This window comes from Mercenaria mercenaria, chromosome 11 (assembly GCF_021730395.1).
Source record: "Mercenaria mercenaria strain notata chromosome 11, MADL_Memer_1, whole genome shotgun sequence".
NCBI lineage: Eukaryota > Metazoa > Mollusca > Bivalvia > Venerida > Veneridae > Mercenaria > Mercenaria mercenaria.
Window position 1 is genome coordinate 75,972,934 of NC_069371.1, and position 12,336 is coordinate 75,985,269.

The window sequence follows — 12,336 nt, forward strand, 5'->3', positions numbered from 1 at the left end:
GAATCACCTGTAAAAAAAGTTAGAAAAAGTAATGCAAGGGTGATAAAGACCACATCTGGTGGAGATTCATTTAGTAGTGCTGTCAGACAATCGTTTGAAGGTTTCAGGTTTGGTGTGCCCCACCCCCAACCAATTAGTGCAGTCAAGCGGATTAATTTGTACAAACTTTGGAGAGAGTCATGCCAAAATGCTGCCTCAAAATGTTTATAATTAGTATCAGAGGGGAACATGTTTGAAGTCAAGATTTGACTAAGGAAAATGGACGATTAAACCATCCACCCATATGTATACTAGTATGCCAACCTATGGTTATTTTCTCAATTTTATGTGACTTTCAAGAGAAGTCCATTTTACGGGAAATGCGTTGGAAAACCACGTGAGGCTGATCATATCCGTATATTATGTAAGTTGTATAGTTCTGACACGTGCTGCTCAGTTTCATGCATTTTTATACCGCATGTTATAATGGTGTGACACTTTATTTCTAACTGAAAGCAAGGTGATCCCATTGAAACAATGAGCCATCTTGACTTCAATGAACTTCATTATTTCTAATAAAATATGGAAAGCATAAATGGACATAAGATGAATTTGAATTGCCTTTAAAATATGTACTTTTGGAAGCTCATGTCTCTATAAATACATATGAAATATTACATGACATGAAATGTAATTTAATTGCCTCTAAAATGCTACTTGTAAGGTTTTTATGTCTATAAAATTACATTTTAAATGTGAAAGTGATGATTTTTACCGCCTTGTATAATGTTCACTCCTCCGTGTACATATTAAAATAAACTGACACTTAAGAAACATTTTATTACATAAAAATATGTTCTTACAGATTGTTATGTTGTGAAAAGAAGGAAACATTAATTGCATTAATGGCAGTCAATATATAAACAACAAATAAATGTACACATTGTCTCGGCCTTCAAAAGTCATAATAGTTTTTGTTGTGCTTTGATATTAAAGTAACATCTTTATATTGACAAACCTGCTAATTTATTGTTTATAAAATTAATGTTGTAAATTAATGGCTTTAACTGTTTTAATTAATACTTAATTGCACAAAACGTAACATTCTTGCAGTAGTGAATACAGAGCTACCGGGGAAGGCCCCTAGCAGTAGTATTTCTTCAGATTCGAGTCATCTAGAAGTTCATCAAAATAATATAGTACACTAAAATACTTCAAAAACGCCTCACCCATGCATTTGAAAAAAGCTGATCCAAGAAATGTTTTAATGTATACATTTATGAAATATATATAATAGATATTCAGGTTGAATATTTTCTTTGCTAAACTATGTGTGACCACCACTCAAGATGCTTATGTGCATTCGGATTAGTTTTATTCGGATATATAGCGATTAAGTTATATTCGTCAGAAGCCGTTTAATAATAAATAAACTGGTCTGTCTTTCCAAGGGCACAATGGTATGTTGCAAAACGCCAACATAGGTTTAATTCTTTCGTTTTATAGCGTTTCAATAAAATAATTGAGAATTTCAAAGGTTTACTTTTATATCAATAAAAGTCAAAACTGAATTTAATTAATAAACCTTGAATTTAATCAAAATTTGAAAAAATCATTGTTCTTGGTTTCTTTCTTTTACTTCAATATGTAATAACAGTTTTTTAATGTGCACTGTGAAACTTGTTTGTGATTACAGCACGAGACACACGTGCACAGGTGACACCTGTCACACTTAAACAATTCAAGGAACACAAAAGAAGTTACCATACTGGATCAAACTCAATGACGCTGATAAACAAGAATATCAAAATATTTGGTAGGAAATGACTGCAAAACTTGAACAAGGCGTTTTAATGTCCTTAAGTATGTAACGTTATAATCTCTGATATTGTATTCGACACTAATAGATTTAGCCAGAGGCGCCGAATACGATCCGGTCTGGTAAACATCTACAATAACGAATACAACATTCTAAATATAGCTCTGATATAATGACCGTGTTATCATATACCTCCTTATGCTAAACCGAAGTTTACAAAAAAATGACTCGCAGCTATACAAGAAAACGCGTCGTAAAGGGAGAGAACTCATGATGAAATTTATGAACAGTGAGACAGGCCTCAAATAAATAACAAAACTTGACATAACTTGAACACATTGGATATATGAACTGCACAGATGAATACTTGTATTATAGTTTATAGAATATGAATAAATTAAATGAGCATCAGATGTGAAAACAACTCTGCAATGAGAACTACTACATTTGAACAAATCTGACACAAAATATTATATTTGTTCAACAAAACCGCTCACACATAAGCACTGCCGAAAGCCCAAGTAACACGTACACATGAACAGAATACACGCAATTCAGATGCATTTTTTCCAACGTGGACTTGCTTAATTTTTTTTGGAACATTTTAATGTATACCCCTCATTTAAAATCTGAAACAAATATCACGAGTTCTTAAAATATGGTCCATTGTCAACATAGTCAATATTTTACTTCGTTTTTTCTATTGTTTTAAACTACAATAGACAGAGCACAACCATAAGCTTATAAATAACGTATAACATATAAGCCACAGAGCAAGGTTAAGCCACCTAGATTTTCAAAGATAGAATTTTGCCTCGGATTCTGCTATGACACCAAATAGGTCTTTAACTTCATTTACATCTGATTCTTTGAATGTACTCAGGAATTCCGTTACTTCACGCACACACTGTTTTTCCAAGTTCTGCATTGTCGTGTGCAATTTCTCCCCAGCTGGACTTCCGGTTTCCATTAGTTGTCTCCCCTTTTCATGCGCCTTGTAAAGCGGATGTCTACGATCAATAGACGTTTGAAACGTTGCTCTGGTAGCTTCGCCTGACGACGGAGAAACTGTCCAGTTTCCAGCTGTAGCACTGTCACAGAAAATGAAAGGCTTGAAAACGGAATATTTAGTATTTGGAGTTGCAGTAAACCAATGACAAGATGGCTGCCCGGAAGTTGGCGCGGAAATCACAGACACTTGGCTTCCGACTGTTAGAAGCTCTCCAACAAAGTTAATGCTGCTTGCTTCGTCCCGAAGAATGCCGAGGATGGTGTTTATATCTATCTTACCTGGAATATCGCAAAGTATTATTCATAATATGCATGAAAGGAAATATTTCAACGGATTGTGACATTAAAAGGAAATTAATCCATCGGCACATGTTGTGTCGCTTTCACAGATTTGTAGCTCGACCTGTCAAGTAGTTTCTATATATGGATATATCACTAGTGAGACATGTTTTTTATTTGTCTTTTTCATTCTATTTGTGCTTCCTTAACTGTTCGACATGTTCATGAAGGTAATTAAAAAGTAATTACAATGACAGTCTTTTACTCTAAATATATGTATTATAAAGTTAGGTTTTACAAATTAGGTTTCCTAATTTTATTTAAAAAATGCCCCGTAATTCAGTTTGTAACAAGAAAGCATACAAATAAGGCATTTTGATGTTAAAGAAAAGGATCCATTAATTATGTCTTTATCAATGTAATGCACTGAACACGTATAAAACTTAGGATTCAGTTAAATAGTAAATTGAAATTAACCTTCACTACTCCCCGTCTGAAGCCCGCTTTTAACACACTGTAACCTATGGTCTGGCATCTGTTTGTCAGATAGGGAAATACCAGGATACTCCGCAGAGAAAGCTTTGGAAAAGTTGATTGGACCATCTTCTGACTTCCAGAAACCACCTGACTGCGCCTGCGCAATAAGATTTTCTGACGTCATTTCCGCATCATCTCCAATTGTCAATGTACTTGTAGTTACAAGAGTTCCGGCTACAAAAATGAAACAAGCAAATCATCTTTTCAAATGAAATATTATGAGAATGGGACATTGACTGAAGTTTAGTGATGATGTTTAAAAATATACGTCAAGCAAAGTCGATCATGCCACATTTGCCGAGCTTCATTTCTGCGGGATTCAGTTATCTACCTGGCCAACAGAAGGCGAGTGGTTCTCCCCAGGTTCCTGTACGTTCCCGAAATAATGTCCGAACTGGCATCATGCGTCTTCTCTCATTGTTGTTACTGTTGTTGTTGTATCAAAGCTTGAAAATCGCTTTATGATTTAAAATGTGTCGGTCAGATTTAAAACAAACAACAAACCAAACAAAAATATAAAAGTTTGACTTGGGCATACATGACATGTGTGTTTTAACGGACAAATAAATCTAATTACATATATGTTTACTTACATTTTACTTGTTTCGCTGCCCAAAACTTTCCCGCAGTTTCAAGTAGCCATGCTTCCTTTTCGTCTGCTAATACAAAGGCATTGTGGTAGGTCCATTGCCCAAAATTATGGTCCTCAGTGCATATACCTCCTTGTCCATGCTCAGACAGTAGTTTAGTTATAACATCAACACCTTCCCTTGCTGTTTTTGCCCTTTCTAGGCCTAGCCTGTAAAGAAGGAACAAATCATGTAGAACGGTTAAGCGTCCATTTCCGATGGAACCAATACAAACTATTTTCGGCCATACTTCGTATCTTAATGGTATCCATATAGTTTGTTCATTAAAACTCTCTTTTGGTAAATAGATTACTGAACTTAATTTCGAAAGCTTGTGTAATGTAATGTATCTGTAAAGATTTTTCCGACCGTGCATAGGTATATGTAAAGTCTCGACCGTGTCCTTATGTGATAAGTTTACTGTAAACTGCGGCGCTACGTAACGAAGCTGATATGGGCTTATTTGACCGTTACTTAAAATCAGTCTACGGGTACGCCTGACCCCACCAATTATCGAAGGGATGGCATTTACATCAGCAGTAATATACAAAGTATATTGTAATATTTTGAATGAACGAAGGTAAAAGTGGGCAAAAACTCATGGAAACTACTTGACTTGTAAAACTGCCTTTGAACCAAACGCAACAAACAACTGACCAGTAATGAACACATGGTAAATATTCTTTGAAAATGAAAACAACAAAGAGAATCAAAGTTTGCTTCTTATGTGGATTTCAGCTAAACATATGATTTAAAAGCAATATCTTATAGAACAAACTGGAAATACTAGAAAAATGACAGAATACATCTGGCGCAATAATGTCCCTGTACAAAAAGAGTGAAACGTGCAGTTTTAACTAAACAACAGACTGAAGTTAATGCATCAATTGAAACATGGTTGTTTGATATCAAAGATACTATTTAATATGTACTTCAATGACCAGAGTGAACGCCGGGAGCTTTCAGGAACAGAAATCTTCGCATAAACAACACATTTGTCAGGCAGCTCCTCTATGCGGATGATCTGGGACTCATAACACAATGTGAATCAAGCTTGCAATTAATATTTGATATTTTACAAGGAATAAACGGAAGGTTTATCCTCACAATGACATGAACATAGGTCATGTAGCAACTTCCAAGTGTTTATGGAAGTCCCGCCGTACTTCAAGCAGGGGCGGGTACCTTGGGCACAATGGAGAGGGGTAAGTAATTTAAAGTCATCTGCAACCTTAACCACTCATCACGGAGTTTCGTGTATCTCATTATTCAACTGTTCTTACCTGTTTTTTTAATTTGTTTTGTTTGCTATATCGACGCACCTACACAATTATAGGTATTAAATTAAGGCGTTTTCCAGCTTGTGATGGTGGAGGAAAACCCTAGTTCCCCATCCGTGCATAATTTCAAAACAGGTGGGAACCTAGGTAGAACCAACGACCTTCCATAAGCCAGCTGGTTGGCTTCCTGACATAAAGAATTCAACGCTCCGAATTTGTCGGTGAGTAGCAAGTGTTTTGAAATCAGCAACCTTATCCACTCGGCCGCAGGGCTACCTGTTCTAATTCTGATACAACATTAATTGAAGTGTGTTTTAAATGTTTACTTAACTCCCACAACAAACAAACTGAGTGGTTTTGTACGATTGTATATTATATTTATTGTAGCAATACCATAGATACGATTTTATGCATTCTATAATGTATAAGTGTATGCATTTTATATGCATTGTTGTATTATCACTTATATACGTAATTTGACTTAAATACATCGACTTTATGTCTGTGCGTACGCTAGAACAATATAGCCACCAAAACTACTGAATATTTTCTCTTGTATTCCAATTATTTTTACTTAAAATTACACCTTTACTGAAGCAATGTCTATTTCTGGTATTCAAATCATACATATGATTACAAGAACTATTGGTTATTCGTAAGTTATGCTAAAACTGACTTTGCTAGGAGTGCTAGGATATTAAAAACGTATTCCAGACAATAATTTACAAATTACTGCCAAGTAGGGAATATATTACAGATTAAATAATAAAAACAATCCTGTTTCGCAGATTAGTTTCATATAGTCATCATATGGTATTGATTTCGAGGAAACGTTTTCATTAGGCAAATGGACGTGTTTCATAACAGCTTTTTCCATTCGAAATTGTTTGTAAATATCCCTTAAACGAAATGAATTGCTTTTAATATCTGAAAACAGAGATGGTTTCAAAGACAACCATTAAATATATTTTCGTTCAGTTGTCTAGGAAATGATGACTGAAATCTGAATTGGTATCAAGATCTTTCACAGTGTTTAGTAAACCAGATCTTCCATTGTGTTTAGTAAACAAGGTAATTTCGAACAGATTTTTTACTGTGCATAGTAAACCAGATAATTTCAAACAGATCTTTCACTGTGATTAGTAAACCAGGTCAATTCTAACAGATTTCTACTGTGCTTAGTAAACCAGATAATTTCGAACAGATATTCACTGTGCTTAGTAAACAAGATACTAGTAACTTCGCTCATATTTTCACTATGCTAAGTAAACCTTATAATTTCGAACAGATTTTTCACTGTGCGTAGTAAGCCTTATAATTTCGAATAGATTTCACTGTGCGTGGTAAACCTTATCATTTCGTACAGGTTTTTCACTATGCTTAGTAAACCTAATAATTTCGAACAGACTGTTCACTGTGCTTAGTAAGCCTAATAATTTCGAACAGATTTTTCACTGTGCTTAGTAAACCTAATAATTTCGAACAGGTTTTTCACTATGCTTAGTAAACCTAATAATTTCGAACAGATTTTTCACTGTGCATAGTAAAAAAGGGGATTTGAAGAGATTTTTCACTGTACTTAGAAAACCTAAAAATTTCGAACAGATGTTCCATTGTGTTCCAATATATTTTTGTGATTTAAAATAAATGTGTCATTATGTTTGGTTAAAAAGATAATTTCGAAAAGATATGTCTTTTTGTACGGTAACCCAGATAATTCCCATTAGAAAACTGACATTGTAAATGGTATATCCTACTCCTAGATGTTCTATGAGAACCCGTGGTCTGGTGTCAGTTGGGTTTCCTAGCGAATTTGCGGAATTACTTACTGAGTAGAATCTTTAGCGGACTGTTAATTGATTAGTACCTTTAGCGAAATTGCTAATTATTTAGTATCTCTGTCAGAATTGCTTGAATTGCTCATCGACTAGTACCTTTAGCGGGACTGCTTACTGACAGTACCTGTAGTAAAACTGCTAGCATTGCTAACTGATCAGTACCTTAGTAGAGGTGCTAACTGATCAGTTCCTTTAGCGGAATTGCTAATTGATCAGTACCTTTACAGGAATTGGCTGGAATCACCAACTGATTAGTACCTTTAGTGGAATTTCTAATTGGTTAGTATCTTTAGCGAAAATGCTGATTGATAAAAATCTTAAGTAGAATTTCTAATTGAGCAGTACCTTTAGCGGATTCGCAATATTTCTGACAAATTCAGGAATAAATGACTTGTAGATATACAGAGATTTTGGACACTGAAATCTAAAATTGTTCAATATTCAATCTAGTAGTGCACTTTTATTTCATTTTGAATAGGGGTAACCATTTAATAATTAGCTTCAAGATAAACAGATGTAATTTGTATCAGTGTGCGTGTGTATGTTCCGGTTAAGCGTCTTATTCCCTTTTTTCAGTCGTAGAAACGACGGTGTTTACTTTTAGCAGTAAGCGCTATGCCCAACTCTATAGTGCTGCCTCACTGGAACATCACGCCACAGACACACGACATGATACCCACCCAGTCATATTATACTAACACCGGGTTAACCAGTCCTAGTACTATCCACTGAATGCCGAGTGCCAAGCGAGGAAGTTACTGGTACCATCTTTCGCGTCTTACGTATGACGCGGTCAGGGAGCGAACCCATTCAAATCGGTGCTCTACCACTAGGCTCGTAATCTGTATCAGCAAGAATACATCGACTTGCCATATTTTGTTCATTAAACACGGCAGATACATGTACTTCAGACAAGTTTTACCACCGACTTACGTTAATGTTATAGACTTTAACTTTCCTGGCTTTAATACTCTGCTATTTCCGTTACAAAGAAATTATCTTACTGTCCATTATTAATTTCCCCTGTGGTTTGTAACTTGTACTTTATATAGAAGCATGTCCTTCGTTCGACCTCTGATTTGTCCTCAACGCTTTTATTAGGTATTTATAACTTACATTAAGCCAGTTTGTCTGCCGTGTGAAGAGGCAGATTTGGCACAAGATACTTTTCATACTATCATACAAAATCGTTCAACTAATGATAAGGTAAAAAGATACCTGTTGAAAAATAGATGGACGCTTTTGTCAGAGTTATCGTAAACGATTGTGATGCACAACATCAATACGTGCTAGTCTCCCTAGTTACCAGAAAAAAATGTAACTGAAAAGCTTGATAGTTCTTAATAAACCAGTGAACATATTTTTCAGAAAATGTGCTCCACTTTGCGTGCATGGGAACTGTCTTTATAAATGATGTGTGATGTAAAACATAAACATCGTTCATGTACCAGATGTTGTAAGTGGCAGTGGGTAGCCCAACGGGACACTCTAGACATTTAGATATCTGTTTAGAAAAGAAACCATTGTAAGTCAGATAAATGGCTGTCTCCATATATGGTCATATTCTCACTTATAAAGTGTTTGTTTAGCCCCGTGGCCGAGTGGTTAAGGTCGCTGACTTCAAATCACTTGCCCCTCATTGATGTGGGTTCGAGCCTCACTCGGGGGCGTTGAATTTTTCATGTGAGGAAGCCATCCAGATGGCTTACGGAAGATCAGTGGTTCTACCCAGGTACCCGCTCGTGATGAAATAATGCACGGAGGGGCACCTGGGGTCTTCCTCCACTATCAAAGCTGGAAAGTCGCCGTATGACCTATAATTGTGTCGGTAAGACGTTAAACCCAACAAAATAAATATAAAGTGTTTGTATTAAGTCATCAATCTTAAAGTCACTTTACATACCTGACAAAATCACAGCCAATAAGTTTCTCCTCATGGTCACCAGGGTGGCATAATTTTGTCCATACGGCGGTGTTACCGATACAAACACCATGCTCATTTGCTCCCATCTCGGCGCCCCAGCACCAGGCGGGCTTACTCAGTACTATCGCATGTGTATGGCTCACCTGGTCGATTTCAATAAAAGTACACTGAAAGGAAAAAAGAACATGTTATAAAGATATAACACCTGGTAAGAGTGCATATCAATATTAAATAAGTCTAATCACTTACCAATCTATAGGTATAACCATGGGACCCAGATGCCCCCACTTTCTATAGTTTCATATAACCATGTGTGTTGGTGTGTGAGTTGGGTATGGATACTGCAAAACACCACCAAGAAACACAAGATAAAAAAAACTGAAAGAGTAAGGTAGGGGAAGAATGGAGAAGGTTGGTCAATCTAAAATAAGAACACAGGTGCAAATCTTCGTATGCTGTACAAACTTCTAAACCGTCTGATTTCTCCAGGTTAAATACTTTTTGAGATATGTGAGACACAGACTATGGTCTTTTAGAGTGAAATCCCAAACATGACCACAGAAGAAAAGAACTCACATGCTGAATAATATTCTAATATTCATGACTCTAGGTCTGATACTTTTTTGAAATACTAGCGACACAGTTTAAATATACCTTTGTACTAAATCAAGGGCTATAGATCTGGTGTGGCTGAGTGAAATCCCACACAAAATCTGAAGGGAAAATACTACAGGGAAAGTCCAATAACCTAACATTAAAAAGCATACCCTTGGCGTAGAGTATTTACCCTTTTATAGGACCGATCCGTTATCTGACATTCGCTCTAACAAAATTGAACTTAAATTTGGTAAATGAATTCTTTCTTAAATGATTCGTAGCCTATGTTATTATGAATTCTTGCTGTTACGGAAAATTGACTGCAGCTTTCAACAAGCGGCTGGTATTCAAGAAGCTGGTGTTCATAAACAGACTCCTGTTATCGATTTTGGCCCAGGATTTTATTTATATTCATAATTGTTTCAGTTCCGGCTGAAGAATGAAAAACAGTAAAGAGTGATTTACTATCAAGTGTTGACATATCCTTCAAAGCTTGAAATATCAATGATTATCATAGATGTTTCAACATAGGACATTTTTATTTTCCAAATCGCTACCACATCAGATAACTTGGGGAAATGGGAAAAAGACTAAATTAGATTTGTAACATAGCGTAAAACTGATTGAAACATAAAAGTGGAAATTTAGGACTTTTATTAAACAAATTGTGTGATGACAGGTAGTAAATTAATTTAAAAAATATACACGAACGCTCGTTTGGTCAATAATGTAAAATAAGGCACTGCCTCGATCGGGAATCAATCCGACTTCAACTCATCCCATAACATTTGAAAAGAACTGTCTAATGACAGCACGGAAGGACAAATTTTTTAATTCAATAGTAAATATCTCATTAGGTATATCGCATGTTACCGTAGAGGGACCGATCACGATTGTCATCGCTACGCGTAGGATCGATTCCCTATCAATTTAAAGTATATTTTGGAATAAAAACAACACTGGTCATATTGTATTGTGTTACAGGTAATTTCCGCCTCTTGGATAGGCGCACCCTCCGGAGAGGTATATCTATTTATATGAACTGTGAACACTAGGTGCTTTTATTTACAAGTGCACACTATGTTTGTATATATATATATATACCATATATCCATATTTGTACTCATGTTCAAGACGTTGCGGTTCGGACAAGTTATGTGGACGCTTATTAGGCACAAGGAAAAAGCGAATTCGTCCAAAAAATCCGAAGTCAGACGCTCTTTGCACGTGCCGGAAGTACACATTTTTTAATTCGATAGTATATATCTCATTCGGTATATCGCATGTTACCATAGAGGGATTGAAAATCAGTAGGATCGATTCCCTTTAAACCGTATTCATGGTAACAATCACACCCCCGGAAGTACGGGACAACTGAACTACAGATAGAAAAAGTATGATCGATAATAAAAAGCTATGTCTTCGTACTTAATCAGCAAAATTAATGTCAAAGCAGCTACAACATTGATGTTTGGCCTTAAAGTGGCATTATGCGCATCTTACTACACTTAGTGTGTTTTTGGTGAATGTTTTATAAAAGCAATTTTCGGTTGCTGTTCATTTAAATGAGTTAAATTAACGATAATGGCGCATAAGTATTTGAAGTTGATGCTTTATAAATAAAGAAATAGGACTAATAAAATAATAGTTATTTTCTTCAATCTTCTACCCAGTGATCTCCCTTACATATAGTGAAAATTTTCTGAAGTTGAAGGGAAGCAACTCCTGCGTGCCTTTTGACTTTTCTTAAAAAGACTGCCCCAGTCAAAAAAAGAAAAGTCATATTTGGAAAGTTATTATTTCGTACTGGTAACAGAAAGAGTTTGGTATATTGGGTTAAAAGCTATAATTTCCTCCGCCCTTTTTAGACACATATTTATTTCAGCTGGATTTTTACTTGAAAAATGCGCATAATTCCACTTTAAGGTAGTTTTACAATGTCAAATTTCATTAAACCCTAGTTTTTTAAAACTTCAGAATATACAAATAAAAAAGATAGGGTCGTCTGCTTGATCTTTTTACTAGACTGATTGGAAAACGTTCGACCTCACACAAGTTTTCATAACGGGAGTCTATGGGGAAAAGGCAATTTTGATAACATTTTCACGAACAGATTTGTTTCTAGAATGTAGATTTTAAAGTGGCCTTATGCTTAGTGTGATTTTGATGAATGTTTTATAAAAGCATTTTTCGGTTGTTGTGCATTTAAATGTGTTAGATTAACGATAATGCCGCATAAGTATTTGAAGCTGATGCTTTACAAATAAAGACATCGGACTAATAAAATAATGGTTCTTTTCTTCAATCTTCTACGCAGTGATCTCCCTTACCTATAGGTAGATATTTTTGAAGTCAAAGGGAAGCAACTTCTGCGTGCTGTTTGACTTTTCCTGTAAATGTTTTGGTTCAATTAATGCCAAATTCTTTAAACTATGACCACAGG

General features: G+C 35.5%; 2 protein-coding genes across 13 annotated transcripts in view; both read right to left on the reverse strand.

The window, feature by feature from the left end:
- Nucleotides 1-12,336, reverse strand: part of LOC123532765 (secernin-3-like) — a 66,675-nt gene that overhangs the window by 32,934 nt on the left and 21,405 nt on the right.
- LOC123532919 (secernin-2-like) overlaps nucleotides 800-12,336 on the reverse strand; it is a 133,095-nt gene continuing 121,558 nt past the window's right edge. For all 12 annotated transcript variants that reach the window (XM_045314536.2, XM_053517786.1, XM_045314533.2 and 9 more), the window contains exons 3-6: nucleotides 9,276-9,463; nucleotides 4,219-4,424; nucleotides 3,566-3,799; nucleotides 800-3,088 (exon numbers count right to left, since the gene is read on the reverse strand). In XM_045314536.2, coding sequence (XP_045170471.1) covers nucleotides 2,595-3,088; nucleotides 3,566-3,799; nucleotides 4,219-4,424; nucleotides 9,276-9,463 — 1,122 coding nt within the window. In that variant the 3' untranslated portion in view covers nucleotides 800-2,594. The remainder of the gene's footprint in view (nucleotides 3,089-3,565; nucleotides 3,800-4,218; nucleotides 4,425-9,275; nucleotides 9,464-12,336) is intronic.